This window comes from Vulpes lagopus, chromosome 21, assembly GCF_018345385.1.
Source record: "Vulpes lagopus strain Blue_001 chromosome 21, ASM1834538v1, whole genome shotgun sequence".
Classification (NCBI taxonomy): Eukaryota; Metazoa; Chordata; class Mammalia; order Carnivora; family Canidae; genus Vulpes; species Vulpes lagopus.
Window position 1 is genome coordinate 20,564,492 of NC_054844.1, and position 20,536 is coordinate 20,585,027.

Consider the following 20,536-nt stretch of genomic DNA (forward strand, 5'->3'; position numbering starts at 1 on the left):
TGGTTATAATTTTTTAACTATAAGACTGATTCGTGTTAGGGTGCATCTGAGTGCGCAATGGGAAACCCACTACCTTTCTTAAGTGGGTAAGTTCTTAAGCAAAAAAAAAAAAAAATTATACTCTACGTTGCCTATTTTAGAAATCTCTGTATAATAGCAACCCCGTGCTCCCAGAAGCTGCACTTCTTTCTAGCTATCTCTGGACCGCCCCCCCTTCTCCCTCCCTTGGCGCCGGTTTGGGGACTCCCAGGCAGAGCCTCCTGGGCCTACCGGACCCAGGCGAGACGGCCGCGGACTACAATTCCCGGCATGCCCCGCAAAGGGCGGCCCGTGGCAGGGGCGGGGCCAGGGCCGGGACCAGCCACCCCCGCGAGCGGTCGGGCGGGGAGATCGGGCGGCGCCGAGCTGAGGTGGCGAGAGAAGAGCTCCCGGATGTGGAGAAGCTGGGGAGAAGGCGTGGGAGGAAGATGGACTCGGTGGAGAAGGGGGCCGCCACCTCCGTCTCCAACCCGCGGGGGCGGCCCTCCCGGGGCCGGCCGCCGAAGCTGCAGCGCAACTCCCGCGGAGGCCAGGGCCGAGGTGTGGAGAAGCCCCCGCACCTGGCGGCCCTCGTTCTGGCCCGGGGCGGCAGCAAGGGCATCCCCCTGAAGAACATTAAGCACCTGGCGGGGGTCCCGCTCATTGGCTGGGTGCTGCGTGCGGCCCTGGACTCGGGGGTCTTCCAGAGGTGCGCATGTGCGAGAGTGGGCGGCGCGGCCTGGGCGGGGGTCGGGACGCGGCGGCGCGGAGCCGCGGAGCCGGGCCGCTGGGGGGCCGGGGTTCCCGGGTGATTGCTCCTGGACGGGGAGTGCAGGGTCCGGGGTGTTTGGGCGCCCGTGGAGAGCGCAGGGACCGAGTGCTCCGGCTTCTTCCTTGTTCCGCATCAGCTGTCAGTCTTGACCTGGGGCACTTCCTTGTCCCTGCCCTTGAGAACGCCACCCGCGCAAGGGGCGTCCCTCCTTTGCAGCCGCCGCCGCCGCCGCCGCCCCCGGGTTGACCTCCCAGGGTAGAGGAGGCCGCCCCTGTGAAACGCCTGAGGTTGTAGGTGAACTCTTGTGGACGGAGGCCATCGGGGTTCCCCTGTTGCTTAGCCGCCCATAACCACCTGGTGCCCATCGATTAGGGAGCCATCGGGCTCGTGAATGGACTCAGGTGTCAAGGCTTCCTAGTTCCAAGCTCAGCTTGGAGATCTCTTTCTGACCTTTGAAAAAAACTCCAAGCTCTCAGCCTGTGAGTCAGCACAATCTAGGAAACTACCTACATCTCTACCTAGGCAAGAGGTAGCGAGAAAACGTACGGCAGGCTGTTTTAGGATGTGCTTATAAAATGGTTCTTATTATATCTTTGGAAGCTCGTGTGCCCTAATGACAAGTTTTAATTGTGCATCCTTCAGAGACATTGCCATATGCCATTTTGGTCAGGAGTCACGAGCTGATGTCATTCATAAAAGAAAGAATTCTGTGTTAGGAATGAGTTGACACATGGTAACTTCACCCTAATTATGATTGAATTTGTTACTGTGGAAAATAAACTTTTTTAACGTTTGGGTTTTTGGTTCCTTAAAGAGGTGATTGTTTCTGGAGCCTGTTAATTGCCCCGTAATATATGGGTATATGATTTTCATGTAACTCGTCTTGTTTAACAAAAGATACTCCAGAAGTATGAATTTACTAATTAATGTTTTTATCCAAAGGAAGCCCTGGGTGGGGCGAGGTAAATAGGGACAGGCACCCAGAAGATAACACTAGTGTAGTAATGTAATAGGAAGCGTGCAAAGGAGAGATAGGGAAAGACTTGGGGATTTAGTTCAATTCAGTAAACATTTACTGAGCCCCAGTTTCTACCATACACATCCAAGGAAACACCAAGATGAAATGACATGATTCTTGTCATTTTGGAGCTTCTAGACTTTTGGGACATTTTTTCATCTGTACAAAGAGTGCACACTGGGGAAAAAAAAGAAGGTGCATCAAGGCAGCAGCAATATGCCGTTTTTGTAAAATGAAGTAAAGATCAAAAGTCACTTTCTCGATAGATTAAGAACAAAACTCATTTACAGCTCTTCAGTTGCATGTCAGGAAGCCCCTTTCAGCCTGGCTTAACAAGAAAGGGTAAGGCTTGTTTCAGGTACGATGAGATCCAAAGGCGAAAATTGATTCATTCATTTAGCAAATATTTATTGACCACTTACTATATGCCTGGCACTGTTCTGTGTTCGTTACTAGAGGTTGTAGCAGTAGCAATAGTCAGTCCCTGGTCTCAGGAACTTGCATTATAATGATGAAAGACAGGCAGTATACAAACAGTATATACTGTATTTGGTGGTGATAAATATTTTCAAGAAAAATAAAGCGGGTTAGGGAATGGTGCACCCTGTCACCAGAATCCTCCATTTCTTGGTTCTTTTGATATGCTCTACCTTTTACGGTGTCAGGCTGTTGTGCTGAGAACTGCAAAACTCTCAGCGCTTAAAAACTTGTCCAAACTCGGAAGGCCTTGTAGAAACAACAGGCCTTCCCTGGTGGGGAACGTGTACCCCTTTAAAATGGCTGAGAAAGCTCAATGCTGCCAGGAGAATTTTTGTTTCAGGGACAACGTGGTGAAAGGCAGCCTCTGAACCCCCCTCGGAAAAACTACTTTAGAAGGCTTATAATTATAAACCCCTTCTCCATCCTTTGGAATATAAATCTACCACCCCAAACTGTTTCCTCAAGGACCAGAGAGCTCTCTTTGAAATGCAAACACCTTTGAGAATTAAGGGCCTAGATTCAATGGGCACCTTGCTTCAACTCGCTTCTTGCCTCCCATCATAAAGTCAGAAGTTAACAAACCCTGATGGCCTAGTCACATGAACTAATCCCCTCTAACACCCCTGCAATACTTTTTTCTTAACGCACTACGACCTTTAAGAAATCTCCAGCTTTTGTTTTGGGGAATTTGAGTTTAGTTTATGCCGGATTCTTTCCCCTATTGCCATAGTTAACAAAGTAGACCCGTCCTTACCGCTTTAGTGTCCCGCTTTGTTTACCCCTTTATTTTACTCTTCATATCCTTCCCAGTTTAAGTCTAGCCAAAAAAGAGTCTCTCTGGGTCACCTGCTCATCCTCGAGCCAGTCACTGTGACTACAGCAGTGCTTGTATTGGTAGTTTAGCTGCCTCTTCCACTCTTGGAGCTGGTGATGGAGCGCCCCCCAAGCACCATGTGACAGTTTAGCAGACATAGGGGATCTTGCTACGAAATAATCGGAAAATATATATTACGCAGCAATTTTCCTGTTTCCATTTATTAAAATTCATTTGTACAAAATTCCATGCAAGAATAAATGATTCCTGAGAACTTTTTCTGTTCCAGTTTTAATACATCTAGAGTATAAGCATCTTGACAATAGGAATGATATTTTATACTTAAAGCCACCTATGATGGTATCTGTTACTATACTAATAACAGTAATTAGAAGAAATAAAACCAATATTTTCCTTAACCAGCAAAATGAGCATAATCTGCCTGACTCTGCCTTCTCAAACTTAGAATATGGTGTAATAAAGTGATTTTCCTCTCTTTAGTTTGCATAGCTGTTTGCTATGTGGTGGCATCCCTTCTGAGATCTGGAAAGTTCAACTAAAAAGGTAATGAAAGGGACTAGCACTACTTCCGCAATGCAGTTTTTGCTGATCCCCTCAATGGAAAGTAACTGTACCTTTGTTTTCTGTATACAGAGCAGCATTGTTCAGAGCTTTTAGTGCATGCACTGTGCAGGGAGGTAAGGCCAAAGACCCTGTGGTCTAACTGCGGATTTGAATTTCTAGCTTCACCACATGTTAACTGCAACTTTGGGTAAATCACTTAACATCTGTGCCTCAATTTCCTTATCTGCAGAATGGACTTAAGTATCCACCTCAAAGGCTTGCTGAGGGGATTAGGTGAGGTAGTGTACATACAGCCCTTAGAGTAGTGTCTGCCGTAAAGTGTGTGATATATTCTTGACATTTTCCCCTCGTATGGAAGGTTTTTACAATCTTCATGTCTTCTGCGGGTCACAGTTTCCTTACTTGTAAAATGGGAAAGTTGTAATTATCTTCAAAATTCTTTCCATTGCTAACGTGCTTTGACCTTCAAGTATTCATGGACTTGTGTCTTTACTCTCTATTTCAGGGGTCTACCAGCTTTTCCTGTAAAGGGCCAAATTCTAAATATTTTAGACTTTGCAAGCCAAATGGTCTGTGTTGCTCAGCTCTGTTGTATGTTGTGAAAGTAGCCAAACAATACATATGTGAATGAGCATAGCTGTATTCCATGAAAAGTTTATTTATGAAAACAGGCAGGCTGTGAGCCAGATTTGGCCTGGGATGACCGTTGCTCTACTGGGTTGAAGAGCTTCTTGTGAGCAGGTACTCTTACTGATCTTGGTATGCTTAATGTGTTGGGACCTCAATTAAAATGTGTTAATTTGGATTTAATTGATTTATTCTGAAGCTTCAGTCCAAATTTGGAGCAACCTTGTCACTCCTCACCTTCTATTTTCTTTCTTTGAAATATTCACCCGAGGAAGGAATTGAAGAAAATTGCAGCTGCCTGATTGTGTTTCTCAAGGCTAGGAAATGCTTTAGAGATTATTTTGTTCAAAACCATGATTTGTTCATTGAGGAAAATTTTTCTGGCCTGCTCAGAGTCAAAGCTAACAATACTTTCAAGGTTGCTAACTTTGCATACTAATTTGACAGTTGAGAAAAAATGCTAAGAGGATTTTTTTTTTCATTTGGTAAAAAGTTACTGTTAGAGGTGGGTTTGTAAGAGCTTCTCTTCAACAGTGGTTCAATGTTGTGTTAGGAAACCTCAGAACAAATTGATTTTGTAAATGTTACCTAACATACTTGTGGGGAAAAAAAAAAAAGCCCACGAACTTTAGTTTCATTTGTAGGGTGTAGATTTATGATTAATGGTAGGCCTATGCTGTGTTATCCTTAAAATGGCAGTTTATGATTTGAAATCATTTTGATAGGCGTCAGGGTTGATAGTCCTGTTCATCCTGTTAGATGTAATATGACTTCATCCTGTTAGATGTTAAAGCCATTAGCATTAGGCTTTGACGTCTACTCTGTACTTGCTTTTAAATTTTATTAGGCCTGTTTATTCACTTGCTCATTCTTTTTTGCCCTTCCTCTTCTGATTCCCCTAAACCAAAGGAAGTCTAGCTACTTACATAGTTATTAATGATGATCATTGTATTTTAAGTCTACATATGGGATGCTATTTTCATATGTATAAATTAGACTTTTGGACCTTTGAAATTCTGAAAGCAGAACTTCAGTTTTCCTTCCAGCAGAGGCAGTGTGAGGATTAAATGAGACTGTGTCTATGTTCCTTTATTGCCATTCCTATTTTATTATTTTGAATAGCTAAAACGTATGAAATGTTTATTGTGTGTTGTGGTTTGTATGTAATCCCCATAACAATGATATGAGGTAATTACTGTTATTATCACCTGCATTTTTTTTTTAATCACCTGCACTTTACTGAAAATTGAGGCTTAGGGAGATTATGAATTTTCCCTAAGGTCATATAGCTAACATGTGGTGGAGCCAGGATTTGAACCCATTCCTTCAGATCCCATGCTGTTAACCATTTATTGTTTCATTTATTAACACATATAGATTGAGCATGTTATGTAGCAGTCACTATAAAAAAAGACTTTGCAAAAATAAAGCATTGTAGAGGAGTTAGTCATTGCTTTCTTACCTCTCTTTCCCAGATGGTTTAAAGGGAATTATAGAACTGTGTTGGCCACTGTCTCTACTAATAGGCTGAAAACTGAAAGTTTCTCAGGAAAATGGACTATCTTGTCTCCATTGCCCAAAGTAGGACCTGAAACATAATAGGCACTCAGTAAATGTTTCATGAATAAAGAAATAATGAAGGAATGATAAAAGGGAAGAAAGAAGAAAAACCTCTTCCAAAACCTTTGTTGTTTTTTATTCACCTTTTAAGCGTTTCAAAAATATCACTAAATCCTGTGGTGTTGAATTTTCATTACAGAAAATCAGAATAATAACAGCAGTAACTTATTTCAATTAGTGACATAAATTAGGTGTCAAAAGACCATTTCTTTTGCTTTTACTAATTCACTTTTTAATGTATTTACCATCTTCCCATCCTGCCTTCACCTTCTGTTTTTTAAAACTAGGTACTGGTACTTTACTTTGTTATATACCTTTAACTATGATATTTCTCCAGTAAAAATCTGTCCCCAAATATTTCAGATTTCAAGATGGGGAAAAATGGGGGGTTCTGTGTTCTGCCTTGCAGAGTGACAGTAAATGGGAGACATCTGACCCCTGGCCAGTGGCTCATCTTGTTTACTAGACTTTAAAAAAAAAAAAAGAAATTTTAGGGGGTTTATTGACTTTATCTCTGGATTTAATCCTCCTTCCACATATATTAAAAGGAAGAACGGAAATTAATAAATGAAATCTAGAGGTGTTAGAAATTTTTCTATATTCAATAAACTTCTATCTCCTTAAAAAAAAAAGAAAGAAAGAAATGTTTCTTTAGTTTCTCACTTTCTTTTCACTCTTGACAATTGAGCATAGACATCTGAAACATGCAGTTCCTCTTATCCCCAGTAAATTGTGAATGAAGGCAATAAAAAAATAAATAAATGCATATGCCAGAGAGTAAGTCATTAAACTTTGTGTAATATCACTAATAAAACATTGTGGCTAGAGTAATATTCACATCTTTTGTTTCTAGAAAAAGGGAATTTGTAAAGGTCTAGGAAATAACCTCAGTAGAGACTGGCATGTTACTCCAAAGTAGCATTTTACTCCTAGTCATCATCTTATAAATTTTAAATAGTGAGCCATGTAAGATGTGGTTAAAGGAGCAATTAAATTAAGTTTCCCAGAGCTCATCAAGTCATGTTCTCCATGTCTATAATTGTTGTCAGTGGCTATTAGTCAGTTGATTCTGTGTTCATGTATTTATAGTATACCTACTGTTAGTTGGCAGACCAAGAGAGTTGGATTCTCTGATTATTTTGAGCCTAGATTTGGGCATTTCATTGCTTCCAATCTTCAAATTCTTTCAGCTTCATGGTTTGGCTAAGCCAATTCCATTTTTTTTTCTTAGCAAGTATATTAAAATTCTCATACAATAATTTGGATTTGAATGAGCAGGATCTTCTTTATTTCCTTTAGATTTATTTGAACTTCTGGCCACTACTGTTTTACATAATATTCCAGTAGCCTTAAAAGATACAAGTGTCATTTTTTTCTAATCTTATAAAACTATAGGGCTCCATAAATAATATTTATATAAATAATATAAGACATAATACAAATACAATATTTTATGTAAACATAAATGGTACTACATTTTTATTCAGATATATAGTTTATATGCAAAGTATAATTCTTTAATTATATATTTTATATGACGTTAGATCTGTGTTTATTTTTTTGATGGTATAAAAATTATTCTAACATATAAGCTGTATTTTGGGGTTGCAGAAGTCCTTTTTATCTTTAGTGGCTTCTTTTAATGATTTGGCTTTTTATATTTTTTTAATACCTATACAGTGTGTGGGTTTCAACAGACCATGATGAAATTGAGAATGTGGCCAAACAATTTGGTGCCCAAGTTCATCGAAGAAGTTCTGAAGTTTCAAAAGACAGTTCTACCTCACTAGATGCCATCATAGAATTTCTTAATTATCACAATGGTATGAATTTGATAGTTTATTCAAAATTTTATATAATTTCCACCTTATTTCACAAGACTCATTTTTACAGTTGAAGATCTTTGTATTCCTTGCAAAGAACTTTGATGTCCTTTTCATTTGTTTTGTCTTTTTAAGAGGTTGATATTGTAGGAAATATTCAAGCAACTTCTCCGTGTTTACATCCTACTGACCTTCAAAAAGTTGCAGAAATGATTCGAGAGGAAGGATATGATTCTGTTTTCTCTGTTGTGCGACGCCATCAGTTTCGATGGAGTGAAATTCAGAAAGGAGGTAATCTATCAGTATTTTAGCTTTTATGGAGAATCAGTTTTTCATATGTAAATATTCTTTAGGAATGAAGGGAGCAACATCGAATTAACTGTAGTAGGTAATGACATTTATAATCAGTTCTAAGTCTTGTGATTATTGAGACGACAGACCAAATTCCCTGCTTTACTTTTTACAAATGGACATTTTAACAGTCTATTTGCCTTTTGAGGCAGGCATGTCGTTTTTCTAGATATGAAATACTTCTGTTTGTTCTAGGCTTACTTGGTAAACTCCATATAAATTGTAATTGGGATCATGGGGATAGCAGTCTACCAAAAATGTTCTGGAGGACCTCAGGAATAAATTGTGGAATTGCCTCCCAAAATAGGTCACTCCTATGTAAGGAGACTTCCACAGTAGTTAGCAGGAGGCTGATTTCTGGTTAGATAAACTAGTAAAATATGGAATAAAGAATAGGATGGGTGTACCTGGGTGGCTCAGTGTTTGAGTAACTGCCTTCAGCTCAGGTCATGATCGCAGGGTCCTGGGGATTGAGTCCCTCATCAGGCTTCTCACAAAGAGCCTGCTTTCCCCTGTACCTATGTCTCTGCCTCTCTCTCTCTATGTCTCATTAATAAATAAATAAAATCTTTAAAAAAAAAAGAATAGGATGACCAACAAATAGGTGAATATTGCAGTATACATAAGGAAAGATGATATGATTTCTTTTAGGTGCCCTGATATTTGTTGAATATAGAAAACCTGGCCTAATTGTCTCCAACATATGTGAGACTTAAAGGAGACAGTAAGGAAAGTGCAATGAAACTGGAGACCGAGCAAAAAAGAACAAGTAAGAGGATAAAGAAGAACTGAAAATAAGATTCTTTAATCTCAAAATACGAATGCTACCCAAACCAATGAAATATATCAATAAATACATTTACTGATTGATGTCATTCAGTAAATGTTTACTGCTTGTCTTCTCTGTGCCAGATTCTGTGTTAAGCTATATATTTTAACTTTGAACTTACTTAGCAAATTTCCAAAATAATTTCTAGGAAGGATCTATTAAAACTTAAAAAACAAATTTTTGAAGCAAATCAAGGAAGCCCAGTGTTCAATTGAATGTTGAGCTTTGTGTGCTATATGATTAAAGTTCAAGAAATTCAGGAAGTATGTACATTAAATAGGTGACAAGGCCATAAAAAATAGATCCATGAATATCTTTAAGAAAATTAGAAATGTTTGAATAAATATCTTTTAACGTCAAGAAGTGAATGTTAGGAACAAGAGCTTTGTCTTGTCATATTTTCTTAGAACCACTGTGAAACAGACTCCTATTGATGAACAATGGTTCTCACCCAGAGTGGTATTTCTTGTGATTCTATGCTCATGTTCCTTGTTTATAAAATCACTTAAACTTCTGTTGGATTAATAAATTCTTGAAAAATTATTCCGTTTTATACTGTATAACTTTTTGTATTCTTTTTTTGTAATCACAGTAGAACCTTACCATCTAATATAGTAGCCTTTACCACTATTAGCACTCAAAGTATAGTTAGTCCAAGTTGAGATATGCATTAAGCAAAAAATACATATTGGACTTCTAAGATTAGTATGAAGTATTTGCAATATATCTAATAATTCTTATATTTGTTCCATGTTGAAACAATACTTTAGATACTAAAGTATTAGGGCTAAATGAAATCTATTGTTACAATTAATTTCACTTCTTTTTACTTTTTCTAAACTGTAGGCATATTAGAATATTTTAAATTATATATATGGCTCACATTATATTTCTATTTGACAGGACTGCTCTGAGGATTATACTTTGCACTCTTACATTGTTATAATCTGCCTGAATTTGTATTTTTACAAATAACTAAGAAATTTATAATAGTAAATTTCTATTTAGCCCCTGCCTTTTATACTATTATTGTCACATAATCTATTTCTATATATATTATGACCCCATGATATATTATTGTTATACTTATTTTAAACAGTTAATGATATTTTAAGTTATTTTAAAATAGTCATTTATCTTCACCTGGATATCTATCTTTTTTTTTTGTTATTCTTAATTTCTTCCCACTTACGTGTGCTTCTGTCTTACAGGGTATTTCTGTTAGTAACAGGTCCTCTCAGCTTTTGTCTGTCTAAAGATGTCTATAATTCACTCTTATCTTTGAAGGGCATTTTCACTGAATATAAAATTTTGGTTTGCCCTTTTTTTCTTTCAGCATTTTAAGATTCGATGTTACTGTTTTGGAGATGAATCTTTAATTTGTCATTTCATTATTTTCTGCCATCCATTGGTTTCTTAAAAGAAACCAGCTGTTATTCTGATCATTGTTTCTCTAAATATAATGTCTTTTTTCCCCTCAGGCTACTTTTAAGATCTTTCCCTTTATCTTAATTTTTAATAGTTGACTCCAATTTGTATTGATGTGGGGTTTTTTGTGTTTATCCTATGTAGGATCCTCTGAATTTCTCATGCCTACAGGTTGATATCTGTCATTAGTTTGCAAAAATTCTGTGTCATTATCTCCCCACATATTTCTTCTACAACATTTTTTCTCTCCTTTCTTTCTTGGACTCAGAGTTAAGTGTATCTTAAATAATTTTATGGGGTCCACGTGTCTCTCACAGTCTGTTCTGCATTATTTGTTGATTTTCTCTCTGTGCTTCATGTTGAGTAATTTCTGTTGACATATTTGAGTTCATTGATCATTTCTTCTGACTTGTCCAGTGCACTGTAAGTCCTGTCTAGTGAATTATTTCAGATATATGTGTTTTCCATTCTCGCATGTACATTGCAGTTAATTTTTAGAAATTCTGTTCTCTGTTGAAATTCTCCATCTTTTTAAATCTTTTCCTCTACAGTCTTTGACACATTTATGATAATTATTTGAAAATCCTCAGTTGTGGGTTCTGACATCTGGGTCATTTATACTTCTGTTTCTACAACTGTTTTTCTCTAGTTATGGGTAATGTATTTCTGCTTCTTCATAATGACTCATATTTTGTCCTATGCCTGACGTAGAGACTGGAGTACAGTTGACCTTTGAACAACACTGATTTGAACTTCATGGGTCCACATACAATGGTTTTCAATAAATACAGTCTAGTACTATAAATGTACTTTCTCTCCTTTATGATTTTATTAGTAGCATTTCTTTGCTGTAGTGTATTTTATTGCAACAACACAATACAAATAACATACAAAATATGTGTTGATTATGTTATCGGTAAGGCTTTTGGTCAACAGTAAGCTAGTAGTAAAGTTTGGGGGAGAACCAAAAGTTATATGTGGATTTTGACCATCTGGGGAGGGCACACCCTTTCTTCTATCAGGCAGATAGGATATGGAGCTAGTCTCTTTGACCCAGTTAGGAGTTGTGCTCTTTACCTCTTTAGTGCAGGTATCTTGCCAGAAGATTGATCTTGTCTGGACTGCTGATAACCTCGTACTAACAGGACTTTGGTATCTAAGCACCACACAACTATAATCTCTCCCTGCCTTCCAGCCCATCTCTAGCTCCTTGGGCCATAACACTCAGCAAGAGTCCTATAGCAGAATAATCGAGTGGGAAGAACTAGCTCTGTGTTTGCACTCCTATAGAAGCCAATCTATGCTTCAAGTCCACAGGGCCATTAAAAACTCTCCTGGTTTCTCTTTACCCCAGCAGAGTCCCTCTGCTTATGCCAAGTTTGATCTTTCTTTCACTTCCTCCTCAATTCAGCAGATGTCCCAGAGAGAAAATAGCCATTGATCCTTGTTCACTTAGGAAAGACTTGCCCCTCTCATTCCCAGAGTACCACTTGAACCATCGAGTTTGTTTGTTGCCTATCTCTACCACTAGATTCTACACTCCATGAAAGTAGAAAGAGTCATATTCATTGCTTCAAATCCAGTGCCTATAAAACTATATCATATGTAGCTATTCAATGTATAAATATAGTATAAATTTATTTATGGATGTATAGCATAAATGAGTATTTTTCCTAGATTATATCAAACACTGGTAGATTAGGATTGAACAGAGGATGGTTCAGTTAGTCAAGTAAGTAGAAGTTATTTCTAGAAGCTGTTATACACATAAGTGACAGCCAAAAGTAAAGAAAGATTCTGAAGAGTCACCAGCTTTAAACACACACACACACAGAACCATGTGTGCATATCAATACACATCCATAAACACAACTTTGGGAAAAATACAGTGAAAAGGCAAGAGGATCCCTATTTATCAGTACTGAGGGCTTCATTCATTATATGATGTTATAATCACTAATATTGATAATTGCTGATCCTTCATTACCAAGGATAGTAATAAGTAAGTATTATTTATTATTGTGCTTAGTATATTTTTAAACTACTGGTAAGAATATGTAAGATATAAACATTTTTATCAATATAAAAGTTTCAATAATTTAATGCATAAGTCTTCAGTTTTCTGTAATAGTTCTGTGAATGTAATTTCTCAACCACATTATATAAACACACACTGTATTGCTACAGAAGCAAATAAGAGAAATATATTAAGACATTCAAATAAGGATATTTTATGACAAGTTCTATCCTTTTGAAGCTTCCTTAAGGCTGCCTTGAGGTCCTCCCAGATTTTGTATTTTTAAAAATGTCTTAAAATCTCAATTATTCAGAATTCTTCTGTAAAATATTTTTCTATAATTAGATAATAATAACTATTAAGTATTTATTAGCAAACAAAGATAAATCATCAGGATCATTAGAGATTTTTGTCCTTTAAAAGTCCATTTATTTATCAAGATAGAAAAATATTTTACATTTTCAGTCTACTTTTATTTTTTAAAAATTACTAAATGAATACTCAGTTTTCAAAGCAACGTAGACTTACTATAGCTTTTTGCTTTTAGTTCGTGAAGTGACTGAGCCTCTGAATTTGAATCCAGCTAAACGACCTCGTCGACAAGACTGGGATGGAGAATTATATGAAAATGGCTCATTTTATTTTGCTAAAAGACATTTGATAGAGATGGGTTATTTACAGGTTTGTGCCTTCATTTTGCAAAAATCTTTTAAACCTTTTTATTTGTATACCTCAGTTCTAAGGAAGACATATGGCACAGTTCATACAGAAAGTGTCAGTTTCTAGAGGAAAGGCAATAACTGATAAGATTTATCCTCTGGGGCATTTAACCTGTAAGGTTATAATAAACTAATCTTTAGAATCCAGTGAATATGCAAGGAATTCTGCTCTAAGAAATGAGTCATATACCGGATGTTGTACACATGTCCTGATATTCATTTCATTCCATTCAAAATTGTTTTTAATCCACAGTTTGTTACTCTCAGGTTGTGGCTGAACAGTTGAATAAAAGTCTATTGCTTTTAAAGACAGAAAAACATTGTAGATGGGAAGAGCACCAACCTGGGTGTCAGGAAAGCCAGATTATAGTTCTCTCTTTTATCTCTAACCATGTGGCTCTGAATAAACATTTTATCTGTTCTGAATCTCATCACTCTCATTTTAAAATAATGAAGTTGGATGTCTCTCACATCTTTAGAGCCTACATGGTTATATCATATACTATTTGTTCCTTTTAGTTAATAGCAGTTACTTATTCAACCCTTATTATATACCAAGGACTATACACAGCACTTTACATAGGTTATCTCATGTAATCTGCATACGAGTGGAATAAGGTAGACATTCCTGGCTGAGTTTTACAGAGGAGGAAATGGCCGCTTTGAAAAAAGGAAGTAATTGGCTCAGGACATAAACAAGTAGTATTACTATTGGGACTTGGATTCAGGTCCTTACGTTACTCAAAATCAGCATTTAAAAACCCCTCTATTTGCTGTGGTAAAAATTCTAATGTGACTCTTTCTCTGAGGTAAAAAGGATTTTTAACAATCTTCTGGCAGTATATAGGCAAACTGTAGACTGTTTAGTTAAGTTTGAGTATTCGGAAAAATTTGGTTTGACACAGGGATAGCACTGTTTCCAAACTCTTTGTTAAGGGGCCTGCTATTTGACCCATTCCTAAAGTGTGAAGAACAATGCAGTATCTCATCATAAAATTTATGAAGAGACTGACAGTTCTAAAAAATCAAATTTTCCAGTAATAGATTTTGACATTCAAATTATCACAGTCATAGGAAGAGCCTCCCCCTCTACCCCTGACCCCAGGATCAAGTAATTGATCCTTCCTTTTGCCCACATGTGATCCAGACAATTATTGTCCACTCCCACATGTAGTTCAGGGATCTAAGACAAATCTGTACAATAATACTACAGGCATTTTTCTTCTCCTATCTTGATACTTAGTTGCAAATTGGAACATAAGTTCTGAAAATCCTTATACTGCTTTTGGATGCTAAGAGGAGAGACTATCAGAAGAGGTTACAGTTAGGGGTTTCTAGAAAATTCCTTCTCAGAATATTGGAAGATGGGTATTTCTGCTTTTTCCTGTCTTAAAATGGAAATGTACTTAAAAATAGGAAGCTTGCACTGTGTAGATAGAATTTGAAAAATATTATGGGGTATGGTTTGAATATATAAGAAATAAGTTTTTCCCTCAAGAAAGTATTTGTTGTATGTCACTCATTTTACTGGGCTATTTATTTTTCTCAGTAATGTAGAAATGAATTCATTATTCTGTATTATAATAAACTTTTGGTATCACAAATAGATGTTAAAAACAATACTCATGGCATTTATACTATCTTTAGGGTGGAAAGATGGCATACTATGAAATGCGAGCTGAGCACAGTGTGGATATAGATGTGGATATTGATTGGCCTATTGCAGAACAAAGAGTATTAAGGTAAAAACAAGACTTGCACAGCTTTTGCACTTGACCCTGACATTCTTTTAGTAGATATGTGGTGTTTTCTAGACACTAATTTTTGATACTCCAACATTTTAGGATCTTTGAAATTTTTTTGTTCCTGTAAGGAAGATATACACGTAAAATATCCCTATGGATGGCTTATTCAATAACTTGAGAAACATGTAGTCTGGTTAGACCACTCTACTCAAAGTTCTTACACTGGAAGTTGAAGTATATATATGATGTAAATGTGAAGGGTGATGTTTGAATAATTGAGTGGGAATGGTTATTAAGTTTACTGGTGTTAGCCAGTTGAGAGGAAGTGATTAGTATTTCACTTGTACTCAGGTCTATTTTGGTTTCTTTTAGATATGGCTATTTTGGCAAAGAGAAGCTTAAGGAGATAAAGCTTTTGGTTTGCAATATTGATGGATGTCTCACCAATGGCCACATTTATGTATCAGGAGACCAAAAAGAAATAATATCTTATGATGTAAAAGATGCTATTGGGATAAGTTTATTAAAGAAAAGTGGTATTGAGGTATGTGTCCCCTGAATATAGTGATGGTTTTTAAAATGATGATTCAGGGTCAAAGACCATGTGAGGGAAATAAGAGATTTAAAACTTTAGTATTATCTATTAAAATATCTGAAATTTTGCCTTCACATGCCTAGAAAATATCATCTCTTAGGTGAATAAAATTAGGCATTTTTCATTCAGCAAATAATATTTCTTGCTTATTCAGTAAGTATAAACATTTTTAAATAGGAACTATGTCATAATTCCCATAGGATGTTTCAACAAGAAAAATTTCATAAAAAATAGGTATCAACATTTAGGAAAAAACCAAATACCTTGTGGGTTTTTAAAAGATGTAGCTTATTCTTATGATTGAAAATTTTAATTCAAAATAACTTAATATATTTTCAAAAATGAAAGCTAAGATAATTTCTTATAATTCCCTAGAAATCTTAAGTATGTGTTCCTAAGCAGCTCAGGAGACAAGTTACAGACTTTCCTCTAGATAAATCGAATTATAAGAGAATCTTAGGTTAGGATCAGACCACGTATATTTTTTTAACTTGCAGGTAGAATCCTTCCCACTGTAGAAACCAGTGTCTTTTACCTTTATTGGACTATTAGAAAATTCTGTAAAGATTCATTATTTTAAAATATCAGTTAATTTTATTTAATTGGTTCTTTAGAAGACCACTCATTTCTGGCTTATATTATTACCAGGTGTTGTTTCATTATGAAATACTTGTTTTCTTTATTTTCTCATTTTGCCCTTCTTTCTTTCTTTTCTTTATTTTTTAAGGTGAGATTAATCTCAGAAAGGGCCTGTTCAAAGCAGACACTCTCTTCCTTAAAACTGGATTGCAAAATGGAAGTCAATGTACCAGACAAGCTAGCAGTTCTGGACGAGTGGAGAAAAGAAATGGGCCTGTGCTGGAAAGAAGTGGCATATCTTGGTTGGTATCTTATTATTCAACCATAATAAAATGGGCGAGGATTTTTTTTTTTAAGAAATAAAGAAAAAAGAAAGAATAAGATTAGCATATTCGTAGTACTGAGGAAAGTACTAAATTGGGACAGCCTTTCTAGAGGTTTGATAGTACGTATCAAGTGTATCCTAGTAGAATGACCATGACACATATTTTGGAGTCAGACCACACCAGTGACTAGTCAGCTGTGGTAATGTAAGCCTTAATTTCCTACCTTGTAAACTAGAGATAACAAGGGTGCCTGTGTCATGGACCTGTTGTAGAAATTAATGAGATAATCTGGGTAAAGCACTTAGCCGATTCCTAACATATAAGGAATTGCAGTCTGGATGACTTGCTTTATTAAAAATGTCCCTAGTTTTAAATTGCAATTCCGGGAAGGAAATTGGGCAGATATGCCAATAATGGAGGAAAGAAAAGAACCCACTTAAATGTGCAGGCTTGGGATTGATTGCTGGGAGTTGCTTATACCATTTTCAGTCTAATGTCTACATTTTAGATATTAAAGATGACAAGTTATTAAAATACATATAATATAACCCATGTATGAAATAAGTATTTGCAAGGGTAATATGGGCCTCAAAAGGAGAAGCACAGAAATGTTTTGGAAGAAGGTCATCTGAGGACTTCAGGACTGGCCTTTGAACCACATGTGAAGAGTCCCTGGAGAAGAATATTACTGAGCCCTTGATAGAAAATGATCCGGTTTTTGTAAGGAGAAAACAATTTTAATGATAACAAATTCCAGATATACCAATTATCTGCGCAACCTTAAGTGAGTTTCTTCAAGCCTTGGTTTTCCTACTTATAGTATAAACACAAATCAAACTTTATAAAGCTATTGGAAGGAAAATTGAAGATAATATAGAATGCCTAATATAGTGCCTGCCGGTAGTAAAATAGTGTGTATCACTTGTATCAGTAACATTGTACAATTACATAGGCTAATATACAGTGATTATCCATAATAGTGGTAATTCAGATGATACTGATTTGGTGTTTTGCCTTGATTTTTAAAAAATGTTTCTACCAAGAATATGCATTGCTTTCGTAACATTTTTAAAAAACTGTAAAAAGCAGAGGCTAGAAAACAAGAAAATAGAGAGTAAACTCCAAATTTTAATTTTAAAATCAGAGCACTATTTTGTATGGATCACATAATGTATGGAAATATATTCCTTAAAAATATCAACACTTACATAAGTAAATTTTATTAAATTAATTACTTAATTAAAATTACTTTAATTTCCATCATTTTTCAGTGAAAAAAAATCAGATTCCAATACATTTAATAACTTAAAAAGTTTCACTAGATAAATATGGAACTGATTTTTTTTAATGAGTGTTTTGGTCTACTGTATAGTAATAATTATACTCAGAATGGTAAATCTGAGGTACTGGGAGCTTCTGAAATTGATCCTATCAACATAAAACAGAAAGAGGGAGAGAAGAGCAGGGCAGGTGGAGAAAGGATGTAGTTTTGTCAGTGGGATGATAATTCTTCAACAAATAAGCAATATACAAATCAAAGAGAACTGTTACAGAATAAAAGTACTTAAAATATAGATCAGCAAAATGCAGTACGTGGAATTAGGCTTCTGATGCAAACAAATCAACTATGGAAAAAGAAAATTTGAGATAACTGGAAATATTTGAGCACATACTAATTACTAGACGATATTAAGGAATTGTTGATTTTGTTTGATGATATTGTGTCACTTTCTTTAAAATATACTTATTAGAGATAGATATACTTACAGGTTAGAGGTCAATGCTGAAGAGTTTGGGGGTAAAACATGATGTCTAGGAATTCCTTCCTAGCCTTCCCTCTAAAAAAATAAGGGGTGGAGCAAAGAGAAAAACATTTGATAATTATTCCACAATAACTTGGGGTTCTTGCATGTGTTTGGGATTTTTTTTTTTTAAGATTTTTATTTACTTACTATTCATGAGAGACACAGAAAGAGGCAGAGACATAGGCAGAGGGAGAAGCTGCCTCCCTGCAGAGAGCCTGATGCAAGACTCAATCCCAGGACCCCGGGATCACGACCTGAGCTGAAGGCAAATGGTCAACCACTGAGCCACTCAGGTGTCCCTGGGATTTTTTTGATAAAAAGTTTAAGTCATTCATAATTTATATAGAATTTCTAATAATTCTAATATGCATGGCAATCAGAAATTATAATCTGTTCTCTTTTAACTGATGAGCATTTATTTTGAATTGCTTAGGGGAAACCCTAGACCTCAATTATACTTGTATATACTTTAACGTCTTTGTTCCACCTTATTTATGGTATTCTTACATACAGTGCCTGAGTAGTCTTACTGAAGTTACCAGAATTACTTGCTGGTTGCTTTTTGTATTAGAATGAGTATTCTTTGTCTCCTTAAATACTCACCCTGGGTTTCCTTTACTTGATAGGAAATGAAGTGTCTGATGAGGAGTGCTTGAAGAAAGTGGGCCTAAGTGGCGTGCCTGCTGATGCCTGCTCCACTGCCCAGAAGGCTGTTGGATATATCTGCAAATGTAATGGTGGCCGTGGTGCCCTCCGAGAGTTTGCAGAGCACATTTTCCTACTAATGGAAAAGGTTATTAACTCATGCCAAAAATAGAAATTAGTATTATGTTAGGAAAGAAAGTATACAGCCTTCTTCAGCCACCTTTATTTTTGATTAAGTACAGTTCCATGTTGTAATGTTACAGAGAGTGTGATTTGACCTGTGATGTATCTTAATATATTTTAAAGCAGTCTTCTCAAATTGTCACTCCCAAAACCTTCTACAAAATAACTGTGCTCTACTTTTCTCTTTATGCAAGATAATTATTTAGAGATTAATACAGTCTTTCTCAGATTTTTAGTAAATGCAAGTAAGAACATCATCTAAATTGACTTTGTATTGTACCCTGTTAAACTGTGTGTTTGTGTGCTTTTAATGATGCTGAGATTTTATTTATTTGGGGACAATGTGTCTGGTAAGACATGCCCTTCTATTAATTAATAAAATTACATTTCACAAACTTGATGAAAACTGTCTTGTTGCTATAGCAGAGATTTACCAAAGATTCCTGATTTCCTTTAAACACTGACCATATAGTCAGCATGCAAAACAAGCCACTAAACACCTGGTGTAAAGCATCTGATTGTACTTTAAGGTATGTATACATACAGCACGCACTCCATATAACCCAGATCTCCAAAGAAATTCATATATTATGAAGAACTTCATATATTGTGTGATTTGGAGTAAATCATTTGTAGTTACCTCTGAGGTCATGGTAGTTTTATTTCCAAAATTTAGCTGTCACTACAATTTTACAGCCACCACAAAGCACTCTCCTATCTGGATAAATTCCAAGAATGGAGCTTTATCTCATAAATGTGGACTTTTACCTAATAAACACTAACCACCTCCTGTGAAACACTGACGTCTATTTCCACTGTAAAAAAGAATTCTGGCAAAAAGCAAGTCATTCAGGCTGAGTCCTACAGGAAACTCTTTTTCTCTGTCAGGACTGGGTGCATTTGTCCAGTTCAGAATCTGACCTTATAGGCCAGACATTGATGGAAGAAAAAAGGAACCTCTTATACCTTAATTTCCTTTATGTCTTACCCTGTTTTTTCTCCCACCTTTCTGGCTTTTTCATTGACTTTATTTTCTCTTTCCTACCCTTTAAGTGTACACATTCCCAAAGGTTCTACCCCATGTTCTTGTTCTCTGAACCACATCTCTATTCAAAGTTTAAGCTGTAGCTTCCATGCAGTGACTCCAGAATCTAGTCTCTGTTGTAAGTTCTGACTGCATCCCAAATTCTTCACATTATAAGCCAAATCTTGGACTTCACCTCCCACATGTCTAATCTGGACTTTGAGACATCACAACCTTAGGTTTCACCTTCTCTCTCGTCAGATACCAAATCTTGAGCTTGATACTCCTAGCCCAGTGTCCTTTCAGCTTATCCAATACTTTTGCTAAATTCACATTTGCTGTTACCCTTTATGAAATCTTTTAGTGACTCCATGCTGGCCATAGAATTTGATAAAACTTCCCAATCCAAATGTACTCTGGACATATCCTAATATTTCCAGCCTCAGTTCCTACAGGTTCTTGTGGATTCCTCCACCCTAATCATACTATTCTGTGTAATTCTCCAACAATGCCTTGATTAGCCGCCTCTTCTC

At 36.4% G+C, this 20,536-nt stretch overlaps 1 protein-coding gene across 2 annotated transcripts; it reads left to right on the top strand.

Moving 5' to 3' along the window:
* The first annotated feature begins 366 nt into the window (after nt 1-366).
* Nucleotides 367-19,376, top strand: CMAS (cytidine monophosphate N-acetylneuraminic acid synthetase). Of its 2 annotated transcripts, XR_005984894.1 has the most exons (9): nt 367-727; nt 7,615-7,757; nt 7,893-8,048; nt 12,930-13,063; nt 14,749-14,843; nt 15,219-15,390; nt 16,169-16,322; nt 16,912-17,130; nt 18,778-18,913. XR_005984894.1 is itself a non-coding variant. In XM_041736394.1 (8 exons), the coding sequence occupies exons 1-8, from the start codon at nt 468-470 to the stop codon at nt 18,966-18,968; spliced, it is 1,305 nt and encodes a 434-aa protein (XP_041592328.1). In that variant the 5' UTR covers nt 369-467; the 3' UTR covers nt 18,969-19,376. The 2 variants fall into 2 exon arrangements, 1 of the variants encoding a protein (XP_041592328.1); XM_041736394.1 differs by lacking the exon at nt 16,912-17,130 and having other exon boundaries at nt 369-727; nt 18,778-19,376.
* The last annotated feature ends 1,160 nt before the right edge of the window (nt 19,377-20,536 follow it).

Coding starts and splice junctions, on each gene's coding strand:
- CMAS (XM_041736394.1), top strand. CDS start 468: ATGGACTCGGTGGAGAAGGGGGCCGCCACCTCCGTCTCCAACCCGCGG. Junction 13,064..14,748: donor TAGAGATGGGTTATTTACAG/GTTTGTGCCTTC, acceptor TACTATCTTTAG/GGTGGAAAGATGGCATACTA. Junction 16,323..18,777: donor GAAAGAAGTGGCATATCTTG/GTTGGTATCTTA, acceptor TTTACTTGATAG/GAAATGAAGTGTCTGATGAG.